Source organism: Oncorhynchus keta, chromosome 14, assembly GCF_023373465.1.
Source record: "Oncorhynchus keta strain PuntledgeMale-10-30-2019 chromosome 14, Oket_V2, whole genome shotgun sequence".
Taxonomy (NCBI): Eukaryota; Metazoa; Chordata; class Actinopteri; order Salmoniformes; family Salmonidae; genus Oncorhynchus; species Oncorhynchus keta.
The window spans coordinates 36,343,470-36,362,244 of NC_068434.1; the positions used below are offsets into that span (position 1 = coordinate 36,343,470).

At 42.4% G+C, this 18,775-nt stretch overlaps 1 protein-coding gene across 1 annotated transcript in view; it reads left to right on the plus strand.

Moving 5' to 3' along the window:
• The first annotated feature begins 1,029 nt into the window (after nucleotides 1–1,029).
• LOC118394079 (clathrin heavy chain 2) overlaps nucleotides 1,030–18,775 on the plus strand; it is a 35,813-nt gene continuing 18,067 nt past the window's right edge. Inside the window, exons 1-2 of the mRNA XM_052460758.1 lie at nucleotides 1,030–1,421; nucleotides 18,108–18,315. Of these exons, the coding sequence (XP_052316718.1) occupies nucleotides 1,380–1,421; nucleotides 18,108–18,315 (250 nt within the window). The 5' untranslated portion in view covers nucleotides 1,030–1,379. The remainder of the gene's footprint in view (nucleotides 1,422–18,107; nucleotides 18,316–18,775) is intronic.

Consider the following 18,775-nt stretch of genomic DNA (forward strand, 5'->3'; position numbering starts at 1 on the left):
GAGAATGACAAGAGTGCGCAAAGCTGCCATCAAGGCAAAGGGTGGCTATTTGAAGAATCTCAAATATAAAATATATTTTGATTTGTTTAACACTTTTTTGGTTACTACATGATTCCATATGTGTTATTTAATAGTTTTGATGTCTATACTATTATTCTACGATGTAGAAAATAGTAAAATTAAGAAAAACCCTTGAATGAGTAGGTGTTCTAAACTACAGGTAACTGCCAAAATAAAGGAAACACCAACATAAAGTGTCAATAAGGCGTTGGGTCACCACAAGCCAGAACAGCTTCAATTCACCTTGGCATGAATTCTACAAGTGTCTGGAACTCTATTGGAGGGATGTGACACCATTCTTCCACGAGAAAGGGGGGGTTCTTCAGAATCTTCCATAAGTGTTCAATTGGGTTGAGAACTGGTGACTGAGACGGCCATGGCATATAGTTTACATTGTTGTCATGATCATCAAACCATTCGTGTCCTGCACATGGGAGCATTGTCATCCTATGAGGAAATAGCCACAACAGCCAAAAGCATTTTTTTTACATGACCCTAGGCATGGGATGTTAATTGCTTAATTAACTCAAGAACTACACCTGTGTGAAATCACCTGCTTCAATATACTTTCTGTACCTCATTTACTCAAGTGTTTCTATTATTTTAGGAGTTACCTGTATGGTGCACATACATAGCATAAATCAAATCAAATTGGTCGCGCACATGTTATTGAAGGTGCAGCGAAATGCCCACTCCTACCTTGACTAATACATCATTTAAATTCCTCTTTTACAATCCCAACATATTTTCTCACTACTAGACACTTTTCACAGGGTGGGGTAAAGGCATATTCCCAACGTCTCAGCACTTGAGTTTGCAGAATTCGGAAGGGGAGTGGGCGCTGTCACGTGCCTTTATTTCGACATAGGGAAAATGAAGGGGAAGGGGCAGCGGAGGGGTACATTGAGGACATCCGAATTTTTTTTTCTGTATTGGTAGGCTATTTGTGGGGAAATCCTCTTGGTTAGCTGTAGGGCTTATAAGTAGCAAGTGTATTATTTTGTATAATACTGCAAGCAACATTAGAGCTTCATAAAAATAGTTTTCTCCTAGAGCTAGTGTAATTATGTTTTGGACTATTTTACTTAGCGGAAGTGTAGAGTTTTGGTTCAGGAGTGTTGTTTGGGTGCTACTGAACGAGAGCAGGCAGTGAATTCAGGTGATATCAACGCAAGCCGGCGAGACCCCTATCATTGCACATTGTATTTTACTTTTGGGGGCGTTTTGGGGACTTCCAATACAATACAACATTCATTCCTCTTCGTGTCCCCTTCCCCTTTCCTTTTCTCCGGACATTTGAAACATAGAAAGCCTCAAGAATGGCCCAGATACTGCCGATACGATTTCAGGAACATCTGCAGGTAAGAAGACAAACAGCCAGGGGAAAAAAAACGCAGTACAGATGTATTTTCGCGCAGTTCTTTAGCTTTCCAGGTCCGCACGTAGAAACACAACTACGCATTTAAATTGAATCGTACATGGGGCTGTAGCCTGCAGGGAGAATGCTCAATATAGCCACAGGCCTAGCTAGCTTGTGCAGGGCAGATGATGACTTGATAAAATTGAACAGTCAAATCGTACTGGGAGGCGATAGTCTGCTTACTGCAGACCCGAAAACACAGACAGTGATTCACGCCGCAGTCTGTTCAAGTGGAAAAACGTCGCTGTCACAACTCCCAGAGCCTACGCGTCAAAGCTCGAAACCGCAGTATTTTGACACTTTGATGCCTTGATCGCGGCACTGAAGTGCCAAGATTGTTAATTAACCCTACATGACACATCCGATTTAACGAATACGTTCCAAATGAAAACCGTTTTACCTCCATAGAATGAGTTAGAGGAAAGTTAATCGGATCGTAAATCATAGCGCTGTCCACTCAACTAGAATCAAGCTCTCGTGATTACGTTATTGGTCATGGTTCTCAATCTGAATCGATTGGTTATTTAGGTTATGTTGCAAGATTTATATGCACAATTAAGGTATAGGCTGTTAGTTAATGAGCATAGGCCTACACAATTAACTATTGTTAGAATTGAGTGATTTGAGTTTATATAACCGCATGCATTTCTCTATCTGTGTTTAGGATGTGGCTAGATTATATGGCTTCATATTTTTAAATTAGTAGGCCTTGTTGGAGAACCCACCAGTAAACCTCTCCATATGCGTAGTGGATCACATCAATGCGGTAATGTTGTTAATTTTGGTAGCTGCACCGGCCCAGTATCTTGGGACAGAAGTGGAAGTTTCTTGTGATGCGCTGGTTCAAGCCCTACTCTGCTCGTTCCCCCTCCATTCCTACAAATGCATCCATTGAAAGGCAACACACCATTATTTGAGATTTGATCAGGCATGTCTATTAATTGAAAGTGTATCCATTTAGTCCTATCCCATGTATGCTGTGCATGGTAGGCCTCTGTGATTCTAGGTGGCTCCAGCCGAGAGAGTTTATTCCGGGCATTTCTGAGGACTTTGGGCCTCAAGTTGCTTTGTTTTTTCTCCTGAATTGGTATTTACAGCCTCTATGCATTAAACAGTATAGTCTGGGTGGGTTTAGGTATGGATTTACATGCACTGCCATGTAGACACAGATGAGACTGGCTTTGTTGTTTTAACTCTATGTAGAACTACTATAATACATGTGGAGACACCTTCAAATTAGTGGATTCGACTATTTCTGCCACACCCATTGCTGACAGGTGTATAAAGTCGAACACACAGCCATGCGATCTCTATAGACAGACATTGGCAGGAGAATATCCTTACTGAAGAGCTCAGTGACTTTCAACGTGACTGTCATAGGATGCCTCCTTTCCAACAAGTCAGTTTGTAAAATTTCTGCCCTGCTAGTTAGGACCGTCAGGAGCTTCAAGTGGAAGCGCGTTCTCTGGAGTGAAGCTTCACCGTCTGGCAGTCCGATGGATGAATCTGGGGTTGGAGAACGCTACCTGCCTGACTGCGTAGTGCAAACTGTAAAATTTGTTGGAGGAGGAATAATGGTCTGGGGCTGTTTTTCATGGTTCTGGCTAGGCCCTTTAGTTCCAGGGAAGGGGAATCTTAACGTGACAGCATAGAATGACATTCTAGATGATTCTATGCTTCCAACTTTGGGGAATGCCCTTTCCTGTTCCTGTTTCAGCATGACAAATACCCCTGTGTACAAAGCGAGGTGCATACAGAAATGGTTTGTTGAGATCGGTGTGGAAGAACTTGACTGGCTTGCACAGAGCCCTGACCTCAACCCCATCGTTCAACTTTGGGATGAATTGGAATGCTGACTGCGAGCCAGGCCTAATGGCCCAACATCAGTTCCCGACCTCACTAATGCTCTTGTGGCTTAATGTAAGCAAGTCCCCGCAGCAATGTTCCAACATTTAGTGGAAAGCCTTCCCAGATGAATGTAGGCTGTTATAGCAGCATAGGGGGAACCAACTCCATATTAATGCTCATGATTTTGGAATGAGATGTTTGACAAGCAGATGTCCACATACTTTTGATCATGTGGTGTAAATGCCATTTAGCGGGTGCTTTTATCCAAAACAACGTAGTCATGCGTTCACACATTTTTACTCATGGGTGATTCTGGGAATCATACCCACTACCCTGGCGTTACAAGCGCCATGCTCTACCAACTGAGCTACAAAAGACTATAGAACTATTACACTGCTGGACTTTTCACAATTGTATAAGGCTAGGAATAAACAGAGCACCCTCAATAAACATTGGCCTACACACACACACACACACACACACACTGTTAATTAAGCATTGCCAGTGTCTCATTGTATGGGCTTGTACATGTAATTAAACACTAAATTAGCGTAATTCTCCTTTTTCCCAGGCTTGACTGACTGACCCTAATCTAGGCCGTGTGTGAGGTAGAGGTCTTCTCGGGTCCAACAGGTAGGACCCGAGGACAATCGGACCCGAACACAAATGGACCCGACAACAATCACACCTAGACCTGACCCATACCCTAACTGGTCTGGGTTTAGACCAGACCCGATTGTACCCAAGTGACAAAATAATTTGTTTTAGACGAGTGGCACTGCATCGCATTGCTAGAGGTGTCACTACAGACACCCTGGTTCGAATCCAGGCTTTATCACAACTGGCCGAGTTTGCGAGTCCCATAGGGCGGCACACAATTGGCCCAGCGTCGTCCGGGTTTGGCCGGTGTAGGGCATCATTGTAAATGAGAATTTGTTCTTAACTGACTTGCCTAGTAAATAAAGGTTCAATTAAAAAATATATAATAATATCAGCCAAGTTTCTCTTCTCGTTAATGAATACAGTGCCTTCAGGAAGTATTCACTCCCCTGGACTTCTTCAACATTTTGCTGTGTTACAGCCTGAATTTAAAATGTATAAAATCTAGATGTTGTGCCACTGATCAATACACAATACCTCACAATGTTAAAGTGGAATTTTGTTTTGAAAAAATTCTAAACGGAATTGTCTTGAGTCAAGTATTCAACCCCTTTCCTATGGGAAATCCTAAATGCGTTCAGGAGTAAAAATGTGCTTAACAACTCGCATAATGCGTTGCATGGACACACTGTGTGCAATAATAGGGGTTAATATGATTTTTGAACGATTACCTCATCTCTGTACCCCACACAGGTCCCTCATTCGAGCAGTGAATTTCGAACACAGATTCAACCACAAAGATCAGGGAGATTTTCCCATGCCTGGCAAAGAACGGCACCTATTGGTACAGTCGATGGGTAATAAATAAATAAAAAGCAGACACTGACTATCCCTTTGAGCATGGTAAAACTTATTAATTTAGCTTTGGATGGTGTATCAATACACCCAGTCACTACAAAGATACAGGCGTCCTTCCTAACTCAGTTGCCGGAGAGGAAGGAAACCGCTCAGGGATTTCATCATGAGGCCAATGGTGTCCTTAAAACAGTTACAGTTTAATGGCTGTGATTGGAGAGAACTGAGGATGGATCAACATTGTAGTTACTCTACAATAATAACCCAAATGACAAAGTGAAAAGAAGGTAGTCTGTACAGAATGAAAATATTCCAAAACATGCATCCTGTTTGCAACAAGGTACTAAAGTAATACTGCAAAAGGTGTGGCAAAGAAATTAACTTTTTGTCCTGAATACACATCACTGAGTACCACTCTTCATATTTTCAAGCATAGGTGGTGGCTGCATCATATTTTGGATATGCTCGTTATCGGCAAGGACTAGGTAGCTTTTATAAAAAGAAAATGCTAAAGGAAAACCTGGTTCAGTCTGCATTCCAACAGACACTGGGAGATGAATTCACTTTTCAGCAGGACAATAACCTAAAACACAAGGCCAAATATACACTGGAGATTCTTACCAAGACAACATTGAATGTTCCTGAGTGGCTTAGTTAGTTTTGACTTAAATCTACTTGAAAATCGATGGCAAGACCTGAAAGTGGCTGTCTAGCTTTAAAAAATTATTATGGGAAAATATTGTACAATCCAGGTCTGCAAAGCTCTTAGAGACTTACCCAAAAAGACTCACAGGTGTATTCGCTGCCAAAGGTATTGACTCTGGGGTTGAATAGGTATCTAATCAAGATATGTTAGTATTTTATTCTTCATTACACTTAAAACATTTTTTCTTAATTCTTCCACTTTGACATTAGAGTATTTTGTGTAGATTGTAAAATAAAATAAAAATGAAAGACATACATTTTAATCCCAATTTGTAACACAGCAAAATGTGGAAAAGGTCAAGGGGTTTGAATACTTTCTGAAGGCACTGTAGGTCTTTTTGGATCGGCCTTCTATAAGTCAATAAATTCACCTTGTTAGTGTAAAATAAATATGCTATAGGTTGTGCGGAGGTGTGATCGGGTCTATCAGCTGTAGTTACATAGACCTGAGACCTGATGACAATCAAACAGGATCTGACCTGTACCGAGGGAAAAGTTTGGATTTTGGACCCAGACCCTCTCGGGTGTTTGGGTGGACCTGTGAAGACCTCTAGTGTGAGGGAGAAAGAGTGTCTGAGTAAATGGATTCTTGACCTATGCCCTTTCATTTACAGTGCAGTACAGTGTGTGCATTAGTCTATTAGCAGATTCATGATTATTCTGGGGCTCAGTCTGTGACAAATTATGCTCTGCATTTATGTAGGGCAGATATTGCTAAAAGCACCCACCCTCTGCATTAGCTCAGTGGGCTTATGCAGTCATAAGTCTCACAGAAGACCTAAGTTTAATACCCTGTCATATAGCCTCAGCCTGACACTGCCCTAGTAAGAGGGAGATAGATACCTGTAAGGGGTTTAGCCAATCATTAAAGGATTGGATATGGGGCAATTCGGGCAAATGCCAGATGGGCTGGTCCATCTTTAGCCCAGTGTGCTTGTCTATTTATACTTTTTTTCTGCAGAAGTATGGATCATTATTTGGCTAATAATGAGGGACTTGAGAGAAACAAATTGTACGGTGTATTAGAAATTCCTGGGCCGATTTCTTGTCCCAGTCCGTCCATTTTGCCTGTCCACCCTGCTTTGTGATATTACTCTACACAGAGGGTGGTGCGGACAGCCCAGCATATCACTGGGGTGAGGTCCCAGCCATTCAGGATATACACACCAAGTGATGTCTGTGGAAGGCCTGAGAAATTGCCAAAGACTCCAGCCACCCCTGCCATAGATTCTCTCTGCTTCCGTCAGGCAGTACCAGAGTATCAGGTCTCGGACCAGCAGGCTCCGAGACAACTTCTACCCCAAGCAATGATACTTTTTAAACAGATAGACAATAGCTGCCCACCACCACCAAGGACTATATGCACTGACTATGCACTCTTACTGCTCTCTACCCACACATACCTACATTGACACGCTTGTACACACACACACACACACACACACACACACACACACACACACACACACACACACACACACACACACACACTCATTACCACGCAGACTACCACTTATGCTGCTGCCATATTGTTTATTATTATTAATCCTGCTACCAGACACTTTCCCCCAAGTTTTACCAGCCACTCCATTTTCTTACCAGACAAATAGTTTTCAGGATAAAATAGAATTAAGAATTAAGATGCATCACAGAAAACACTGTAGCCCACACTTTCACCACTGTAGTGTTGAGATTCTCTATTCCAGACTACCACACACACACACACGTTTGTTTTTTTTACATGTGGGCTCTGGATTGGAAAACAATAATGCTCCCAAATGCTCTATGACAACCTGCTAGTGTGGCTGGTAAAAATAGACATTCTACCAGCCATTTGCAAAATCTACCAGCATTTGGCTGGTGGATGGTGTTAATTTCTCACTCTGTGTACATACTGTATCTACCTCAACTACTCCAGTATCCCTGCACATTGTACATTTGGTACTGGCACTGACCCTGTATATAGCATGCAAATTCTCTTTTTTTAAATTTTATTTTGTGTTTTTATTTGTTATACTATATTGAATACTGCGTTGTTGGGAAGGGCTTGCAAGTTAAACATTTCACTGTACTTGTGCATGTGACAAATAAAACTTGAAACTACTAACAGATGACCAGCTCCCTGCTCTTGGCGGCTGCTGTTGTCTCCATTAATAGACAGATGCGGGAAGCAGGCCCATTTAACCCAGCAAACCACATCAGGGCAGGAAGGGGAAGTGAGGTGATCATGATCATCAGGCCCAGCAGAGCACCTCTGGCAGGAGAACTGTTGCCTGGAACTGCTCTGTCTAATGGCTGGAGTACCGTCAGTCAGGCATATTGCTGCATACTACCCCCCTTCCCCCACACACATACCACAGTCTCAGCTGTAACAATGCACCTAACTGGAATGAGCTGTCCTAAAACTGTAGTCTGTTATTGTCAGCCTATATTGTTGTGTACCATTCTTTATTCATGGCTGTGTTCTTAGGCAAAATTGTGAGTGAGCCCACTCCCTTGGCTGAGAAGCAACCACACACATGAATGGTCTCAGGATGCTTTACTGTTGGCATGACACAGGACTGATGGTAGCGCTCACCTTGTCTTATCCGGACAAGCTTTTTTTCCGGATGCCCCAAACAATCGGAAAGGGGATTCATCAGAGAAAATGACTTCACCCCAGTCCTCAGCAGTCCAATCCTTGTACCTTTTGCAGAATATCAGTCTGTCCCTGATGTTTTTCCTGGAGAGAAGTGGCCTTTTTGCTGCCCTTCTTGACACCAGGCCATCCTCCAAAAGTCTTCGCCTCACTGTGCGTACAGATGCACTCACACCTGCTGCCATTCCTGAGCAAGCTCTGTACTGGTGGTGCCCCGATCTCACAGCTGAATCAACTTTAGGAGACTGTCCTGGCGCTTGCTGGACTTTCTTGGGTCCCCTGAAGCGTTCTTCACAACAATTGAACCGCTCTACTTGAAGTTCTTGATGATCCGATAAATGGTTGATTTAGGTGCAATCTTACTGGCAGCAATATCCTTGCCTGTGAAGCCCTTTTTGTGCAAAGCAATGATGACGGCACATGTTTCCTTGTACATAACCATGGTTGACAGAGGAAGAACATTGATTCCATGCCCCTCCCTCCTTTTGAAGCTTCCAGTCTGTTTTTCGAACTCAATCAGCGTGACAGAGTGATCTCCAACCTTGTCCTCGCCAACACTCACACCTGTGTTAACGAGAGAATCACTGACATGATGTCAGCTGATCATTTTGTGGCACGGCTGAAATTCAGTGGAAATGTTTTTTTGGGGATTCAGTTCATTTCTGGGGCAAAGAGGGGCTTTGCAATAAATTGCAATTCATCTGATCACTCTTCATAACATTCTGGAGTATATGAAAGTTGCCATCATACAAACTGAGGCAGCAGACTTTGAAAATGAATATTTGTCATTCTCAAAACTTTTGGCCCCGACTGTACATACACATGCAGGTAGGCCTGCTGCCTCAGACAGGATATTTTATTTTTTATCTATTTGTTAATTTTATTTTGAACTGCATTTTAACTGCATTGTTGCGAAACATCGATGGATTACACTCATAACCATGGTCCACATCGAATGTGAGATTGTAACACAAATGTCCATGGAGGAGTGGTGTGTGTGATTGTGTGTTGGTTGGTTCTTCAATCCCTGTATGGACCTAAAATCCCCTAGTTTCCACAAGGATAGTAAAACAAGGAAAATGCTCCCTCTTTAGGACATTTCCCACGTCCCCATGTGGACAAATGCTATTTTAAGTTTAGTGTTAGGGTTACAATTAGGGTTAGGGTAAGGGTTTTGGGATAAGGTTAGAGGTGAAATCGTATTTTGAATGGAAATACATTTTAGGTCCCCACAAGGATAGAAGAACAAAGTGTGTGTGTGTGCGCAGGTGCACGCACTGGGCTGTGGAAACTGAGTGTGTATCAAGACACCGGGGGTGTTTCAATTTGCATACTATCGTGCTCTGAGCACGCAAACTGGAGCATGCAATGGTCAGAGTTTTTGAAACTGAGCACGGAGGGCACTTCTTGGGTGCATACTTTGTTTTTGTTCTCCTTTCGAAGCATGCTTCGGCGCAAGCTTCAACTTCAAATATTTACAGGATTGTTGACGTAATGTGACGCCTAGACGCAACCGTGTAAAAACGATGGAAAATGTTATTGAAATCAATGGTGGCTGTTTTGCAGCTGAAGCGAGAAAATGAACTCAGACTTCCGAATGAAATGTTGCCCGTTCACATCTCATATGTTGCCGGCCTACAATCTATTTATCTTGATACGTTAATAAATACATACTGTGCTAATTCTGACATGTTTACCTGCCTACAATACCCACTGTCGTGTGGGTAGATCGCATGACCATAGCCAGTTAGCGCTATTGGATTTACTATCTAGCTACCCACAAAGAATTGACATCTGGTCATCTACCTCTCATAACATTAGTTTTAGATTGTTTTTGCCTGTTAAACCAGCTGGCCAGCTAGATGATTACTATTGACTTATAGCTAGCTGATAATTATTAAGTAAAAAGGTTTGCTTTGTGTATGTCTAGTTTAGTCTCTATTGCCATTATCCTGACTGGAAGAAGGTTCTGTGAATGGGGAGATACAGCGTGAGGTAATGCAGTAGATGGAGTGCGAGTTCTTTTCAAATGTAATGTTTTATGCGTTCTCCACACTCTCGTCCTCACAAGAACGTACTAATAAGAACGTCCTCGGAGAATACACTCGGAGCATAAGTGTGGAGCACTGTAGTATGCATATTGAGAAACACCCTGGGTTGTGGTTGCGAGTGATTTAGTCTGGAATGTTCTATATAGGAACGGGGGTGCTTCCGGTGACTCAGCCACCCCGCCCTAACCCAGGCCTCAAACAAGCACTGTATTCCAGGAATTCTTGAGTACAGCCCCCCGCCCCTTCCCCAATTCCTCCAGCTTACTGGTTACCTCTTCCTTCCTTTACTTCTCTATCTCCCTCTATCCTCCCTCCTCCTGAGAGATTTCTGGCAGCCAGTGGAGATATCTCCTCTTTTGGCCTTTCCTCTGATGTTATCGTCTGATTTGGTGCTCCATCCTAACCCCTGACCCCCTCACAGAGCTGGGTGAGGCCCAGTGGAGATCGAGAGACACAAGTCAGTTTGTGTTTATCCCTCATCATGGTTAGGGTATGGCGAGGGCAAGGTGATCCTAGATCTGTGCCTAAGGTCAAGAACAACTTCACCTGGAATTTAGCCAGTATCACTGAATACTATTACTGAAAATGGTTGAAAACCTTCAGGTGGTATGTTGTGGTTATGACTAACCATGTTCAGTATTCACTGATATTGGCCATATCTTCAGATCAAGAGGCTTCTTCTCATTAGGACAATGATATGCTCAATGATGGAGATAATCTACGACTGAGAATCAGTGGAGATCTGTTTCTCTGAAAATGATGACCTGCTGGGAGAGATCACATCACACTCTAGATCAGCCCTGTGTCCCAGTTGGCACTATATTCCCTATATAGTGCACTACTTTTGACCTGGGCCCTACACACACTAATGAATAGGGTGCCATTTGGGAGGCACACTAGAGATCAGGGCACATTCTCAGCCTACTCCGGGAAGCCCCTGTGAACCCACTAGCATAGGTCTGTGCTGAATCAACCATGTGAACAGGCTGCTGTTTGCATGGTATTTACTTAGAAATAACGTAACATGGTAATTACACAACAATTACATGGTTATTAGTGTTCGGCATTCGAGATTCCTGAAACAAGCACCACTATGTACAGTTTTGTATTTCGTAGTGTTGGGTTATTTGAATTAAATATGCAGCAGAAACTACTGCTGCATGTTATGGTATAATGCCTCAGTAAAAGCTAAATTAATAGCAGCTGTCATTCAAAATAAAGCTTTCCAGAGTCAGCCTAATATCCTGTTGTTGTCTGTCTGCCTGCCGTATGCTACTGTATGCCCACACTGTTTCCATGGGCTGACTGTGATGGGTGCCACCACCGCCTAACCTTGGAAACGACATTTAAGAATTTCCTCCTCAGAAAATTGGACAAGAACGGGAGTTCTTTTAATAGAGGGAGTGATTTTGGTACCAACTGTTTTCCCGACCTTTAGGCAAATGTCAGCAACTGGTGCCTTTGTTTTTTCCTATGATTTATTTCATGGAGGTACGACTCCAGCAAATCTCACTGCTTCTATGGATGTTTCAGTGTTTCACACTTTTACAGTGTTAGTGTCATCAGTTATTGTACAATATGATATAAAACAGAAAAAACATAATTTTGACTTCACTGGGCCTTTAAAGAATCATGTAACAATTTGAGCTTCTACTTTTAAAAATCCACCTTTCTAGAAACAAGTCTCTCACCGTTGCCCCTTGCTATAGACCACTCTCTGCCCCCAGCTGTGCCCTGGACACCATATGTGAATTAATTGCCCCCCATCTATCTTCAGAGCTCATGCTTCTAGGTGACCTAAATTGGGGCATGCTTAATACCCCGGCCATCCTATAATCTAAGCTCGATGCCCTCAATCTCTCACAAATTCTCAAAGAACCTACCAGGTACAACCGCGAATCTGTTAACATGGGCACCCTCATAGATATCATCCTAACCAACCTGCCCTCCAAATACACCTCTGCTGTCTTCAACCAGGATCTCAGCGATCACTGCCTCATTGCCTGCGTCCGTAATGGGTCTGCGGTCAAACGACCACCCCTCATCACTGTCAAACGCTCCCTAAAACACTTCAGCGAGCGGACCTTTCTAATCTACTTTGCCCAGGTATCCTGGAAGGATATTCACCTCATTCCGTCAGTAGAGGATGCCTGGTTATTCTTTAAAAGTGCTTTCCTCACCATCTTAAATAAGCATGCCTCATTCAAAAAACATTTGAACCAGGAACAGATATAGCCCTTGGTTCACTCCGGACCTGACTGCCCTTGGCCAGCACCAAAGCATCCTGTAGCGTACTGCATTAGCATCAAAGAGGCCCTGAGATAATCAACTTTTCAGGGAAGTAGTTGGGCACCAATATAAACAGGCAGTTAGAAAAGCAAAGGCTAGCTTTTTCAAACAGAAATTTGCATCCTGGAGCACAAACTCCAAAAAGAGCACCTCCTCACAGCTGCTCACTGCACTGAGGCTAGAAAGCACTGTCACCACTGATAAATCCACGATAATTGAGAATTTCAATAAGCATTTTTCTACGTCTGGCCATGCTTTCCACCTGGCTAATCCTATCAAATCAAATGTATTTATATAGCCCTTCGTACATCAGCTGATACCTCAAAGTGCTGTACAGAAACCCAGCCTAAAACCCCAAACAGCAAGCAATGCAGGTGTAGAAGCACGGTGGCTAGGAAAAACTCCCTAGAAAGGCCAAAACCTAGGAAGAACCTACCCCGGTCAACAGCCCTGCACTCCCCACACCAACTTCCCCAAGCCTCCCCATTTCTCCTTCACCAAAATCTAGCCAGGATAGACAATCTGGACCCTCTCTTTCTAAAATGATCCACTGAAATTGTTGCAACCCCTATTACTAGCCTGTTCAACCTCTCTTTCGTATCGTCTGAGATCCCCAAAGATTGGAAAGCTGCCGCGATCATCCCCCTCTTCAAAGGGGGAGACACTCTAGACCCAAATTGCTACAGACCTATATCTATTCTACCCTGCTTTTCTAAGGTCTTCGATAGCCAAGTTAACAAACAGATCACCGACCATTTCGAATTCCACTGTACCTTCTCCGCTATGCAATCTGGCTTCCGAGCTGGTCATGGGTGCACCTCAGCCACGCTCAAGATCCTAAACGATATCATAACCGCCATCGATAAGAGACAATACTGTGCAGCTGTATTCATCGACCTGGCCAAGGCTTTCGACTCTGTCATTCACCACATTCTTATCGGCAGACTCAACAGCCTTGGTTTCTCAAATGACTGCCTCGCCTTGTTCACTAACTACTTCTCAGATAGAGTTCAGTGTGCCAAAACCGAGGGCCTGTTGTCCGGACCTCTGGCAGTCTCTATGGGGGTGCCACAGAGTTGAATTCCTGGGCCGACTCTTTTCTCTGTATACATCAATGATGTTGCTCTTGCTGCTGGTGATTCTCTGATCCACCTCTATGCAGACGACACCATTCTGTATACTTCTGGCCCTTCTTTGGACACTGTGTTAACAAACCTCCAGACGAGCTTCAATGCCATACAACACTCCTTCCGTGGCCTCCAACTGCTCTTAAATGCAAGTAAAACTAAATGCATGCTCTTCAACCGATCGCTGCCTACACCCGCCTGCCCGTCCAGCATCACTACTCTGGGCGGTTCTGTCTTAGAATATGTGGACAAATACCTAGGTGTCTGGTTAGATTGTGAACTCTCCTTCCAGACTCATATTAAACATCTCCAATCCGAAATCAAATCTAGAATCGGCTTCCTATTTCACAACAAAGCATCCTTCACTCATGCTGCCAAACATACCTTCGTAAAACTGACTATCTTACCGATCCTTGACTTCGGCGGTCATTTACAAAATAGCCTCCAACACTCTACTCAGCAAATTGGATGCCATCTATCACAGTGCCATCCGTTTTGTCACCAAGGCCCATATACTACCCACCACTGCGACCTGTATGCTCTCGTTGGCTGGCCCTCGCTTCATATTCGTCGCCAAACCCACTGGCTTAATTATGGTCATCTGTATGTCTTTGCTAGGTAAAGCCCCCCTCTTATCTCAGCTCACTGGTCACCATCGCAGCACCCACCCGTAGCACACGCTCCAGCAGGTATATTTCACTGGACACCCCCAAACCCATTTCTCATTTGGTCGCCTTTCCTTCCAGTTCTCTGCTGCCAATGACTGGAACGAACTGCAAAAATCACTGAAGCTGGAGACTCATATCTCCCTCACTAAATGTAAGCACCAGCTGTCTGGGCAGCTCATAAATCACTGCACCTATACATAGCCCATCTGTAAATAGCCCATCCAACTACCTCATCCCCATACTGTTATTTATTTTTCTCCTTTGCACCCCAGTATCTTTACTTGCACACTCATCTTCTGCACACCTATCATTCCAGTGTTTTTAATTAATATATTTTAATTATTTCGCCACTATAGCCTATTTATTGCCTTACCTCCCTTATCCTATCTCATTTGCACACACTGTATATAGACTTTTTCTATTGTATTATTGACTGTATGTTGTTGTTTGTGTCGCACTACTTTGCTTTATCTTGGCCAGGTCGCAGTTGTAAATGAGAACTTGTTCTCAACTAGCCTACCTGGTTAAATAAAGTTTTTAAAAAAGAAAAAAAAGTCTACTGACTTCCACAGGCTTCAAGCTTCCTTCTCAGCTATCCACAATACAGCTATGATTGAATGATGAAGCAGGTGTTAAACATTGGCTTTGCTATGCAGAAAGCAGCAGTTGACTACTTCATTGTCAGCAATTTTAATTAAATCAGTAGACCGATATCAATATCTTTGAAAATACCATGTACTGTAAGTATCATTTAGCTTTTAAACAATTCAATCTGTTTTCTTTTATCATATTTTGTACCAGAGTGAGGCTATCTCTCCACCAGTCTAACTATTGTTCCTGCAGTGAAGAGGGTTCACCATCTTCATCGACTGTTTTCATAATTTATCTGCAGATAATCGCCAAAAAGCCTACCAGTATGAAAATTTGGGGGCCAAATGAACAGCTCTCGTACTGATGCAATTCGGTAGGCTACTGACAGGGTTGGGTAGGTTACTTTCTAAATTTAATCCGTTACAGTTACTAGTTACCTGTCAAAATTTGTAACAATGCTACTTTTGAATTACCCAAACGAATGTAATCTGATTACATTCAGTTACTTTTTTTGATTACTTTCCCCTTAATAGTCAATTAGAAGAAGACAATGTATGTTGCAAGTTGAACAGAATCTATTGTAGGATAAATCAATGTTGAAGTTTACATAGCTGGCCATATATGGATTTTAAATGTGACTTTATAGGTTGGTTATGTAGGCTTCTTCTAACTAAACCACCGCTTTCTACTACATATAATAACACAATTTAAATGATATATTTCCATTAAAAAACAGTTCAGAATTCCAGTCATTCGAATAAATGTTATACCCCTTGAACTTCAAGAATATAACTTGGAAATATGGAAGTATAGATTAGCCTAATTATTTTACCTGAGCAGAATACCAAAACTAAGGACTTATTAGCCAGCCCTACTCTGTTGTTGATGAATTTGTGGTGATGGAGGACTGATTGGGCTCATTGATTTGAGTTGAAAAATAAATGCTGCGCTCATGGAATGGCATGCTTTCAGCACTACTGAAAAGTGCTATTTACATTTGAAAAATGAATGCCATGTTCTGCATTTGCTATAGGTCTATTGTTTCACTTTTTGTTGGTGACACTTTGATATCTTGATAATATGCAGCTGTTTAAAGGGCAAATCCACAGATGAAACCATAACAAAATGGACCTCCTATTTTGGTAAAAAGCTAAAGGAATGGGCCTGGAGAAATGTAACCACTCTCAGATTAATAGACCGAGCTATGGATGTTCTGACCATCCATGATATCAACATTGTTTTATGACGCTATACAGTGTTTGTTTACATTGACAATTTTTACAAACATTGGAGAAAAACAAGCTTATATTTTGGGTTCTCATGGAGTGTGTCAGTTGAACTTAAACTCATGAGGTATTTTATAAGTTATATTCTTCAAGAATCATATGTCCAAAAATGGATGTAGCAACTACCGATTGCCCCTTTTTAAATCTATTAAGTGTGTGAGTTTTGAGCATGTGTCCATTAGGCCTTTGGATTTTGTTAGAGAAATAAAATCCCCACTTTTATTCCACAGGCTGGGATCCGCATTGTGCAGCTGATGCCAGAGCACATTTTTCACTGGCTGGTTTCAAAAACAATGATTGATAGGCAGCCTAAACTTCTTGTCCGGATCAATACCATGGACATATAACTACGTTGTATCATTTTCTGAATGGCCAGGATATATGAGATCGACTTCATTCAGTCAGTTCGACACCTTTTATGAACTAGTCAAGCTTGCTGTTCGTCAATCAAAGCACAGTAAATAACAGCAGCATTTCTACTGGCCCTGACATGGTGTATTTCTTAAAGGGTGGAATGCTTTTTCTCTATATTCAGCTATTAATATAATTAATAAAATGTAGTTATTACACGTATTAAAAAGCTGTGCAGTATAATTTAGCAATAAAAGTCATTACTCAATTCTTTAGAATTGTATTAATTGCATTAATTTTTGTTCCTAAAGAATGTCATTTTGAGATTTGAAAATAGGACGCTTTATAAGAAACATTGCAAAAGAGTAGGCTAGCCAAGAGGAATGATGGGTGTATTTCTTTTTTTTAGCTTTCTTTTTGCAGACTATCAACGGTATCCGGCACATTGCTATTATTTCCCATCGAAGGTTTTACTTTTGTAAAGCCCTTTCCCTAAAATAAATAAGATCAGCGAGTAGATTGCTGGCCGCTTCTTTTTGCTCGGGACAGCTTGCATGTGCTGTGTGACGGCATCAACGCAATGACTGCTACTGCTGGAGAAGTGACTTGTGGGTGGGCTCGAAGGTGCTTGAATGAACAGCCAATAATTTTGCTCAAATGATATGACATTTACGGGTGTAGTCATCAATGGTTTGCAATGGTAAACTGCGACAGAGCAGGTAAATGTTGAACTGGAATGCAAAAAATGCATTGAAAAGTTACTAACCTGACAAGATCCACTGGCCCAACACATGTTTTTTTCTGCAGGCCATCATTAACCTCTAAAAGTATACCAAGGATCATTTAGCTAGGCTATTTGTTATAGAATTTTAGGACCCCTTTAGGTATCTCAAACAATATTGTAAAAAGTATTTTATAAAATATTGGTTGTGTGCTTTATTACTATAGCCCATAGTAACGCATTGATAAATGGCAACAAAAAAAGTTAGAAATTACACCATAAGGTTTTGAAGTGTCTGCCCTAATTCTAGGAGATAAGAAAGTTCAGCAAATATATTTTTGGGGACACATATTTAACCCCTATTTAAGTCCAGTGACTGAGAAGACTGCCCTTTCCACATTAGTCATTAGTTTGTAGCCCAAACTGCTTGGGTGCTACAGACAGAAGTTGGCACTTCAGCGTTACTGACTTCAGGCGGGTCCTGTAGGGCTTGTGGGGGTCGTAGAGCAAAACGGAGAACACCATTGTGTAGGACAAACCGTTCGGATGCTACAGACGTTTTCGTGAGAAGACCAATTTTCGGCATGTCTCATGGTCTGAGATGCGGTTGTAGCTCGGCCACCTTCCACCGCAGATGCGGAAGGGCGTGAAACACAGCAGAGATGTCTAGCTTAAAATGACGGATTTAGATAGAGATGATTGTATTATGTTACTTAGATTGATGCATGGGTGCACAAGCATTTCGCTACACTCGCATTAACATCTGCTGACCATGTGTATGTGACCAATAACATTTGATTTGATGTTAGCAAGAATGGCACACATTTCAACTATTACAAAAGAGGTCAAAATATACCCAATCCATTGAAAAGCTGTGTGTGTTGCGGTGTGTTTCAGCTGCAGAACCTGGGGGTGAACCCGGCTAACATTGGTTTCAGCTACCTGACCATGGAGTCTGACAAGTTCATCTGCATCCGGGAGAAGGTGGGCGAGCAGAACCAGGTGGTGATCATAGACATGGCTGACCCCAATAACCCCAGCAGACGTCCTATCTCTGCTGACAGTGCCATCATGAACCCTGCCAGCAAGGTCATCGCCCTCAAAGGTAGGGTACCACCACGACCTTATGCTTGCCTCCCAAGTGGCACCCAATTCGCCCAGGTAACACAACTTATGACCAGGGCCCATAGGGCACTATGTAGGGAATGGGGTGCCATTTGCGAGTCACATTATGACCCCGCTCCCTGACCGACCCTCCCTGGGCTCCTTATTCGACCAGTGTAATAACAACAACCAAAACGCTCTGTTACAATGCACTCACTAAGTAGTTTCTTGTTAATCCAATGCTGCTGCTATGGTAATTTCAGCCTTACTACAGTACACCGCAATATGAGCAGCCTATTTCTTCATTTGTTCCTGAAAAGTTAAGAACAGTAGATGCGTGTCTGCTTTAGCGTGCGTACTATTCACACAGGATTGCTGTTTATGTAACTCCAGCGTTAACATAGCTGTCAAAAGAAGTGTTGGGTGTATCTGTTATAATGCACTATTTCCTCCCGTGCTAT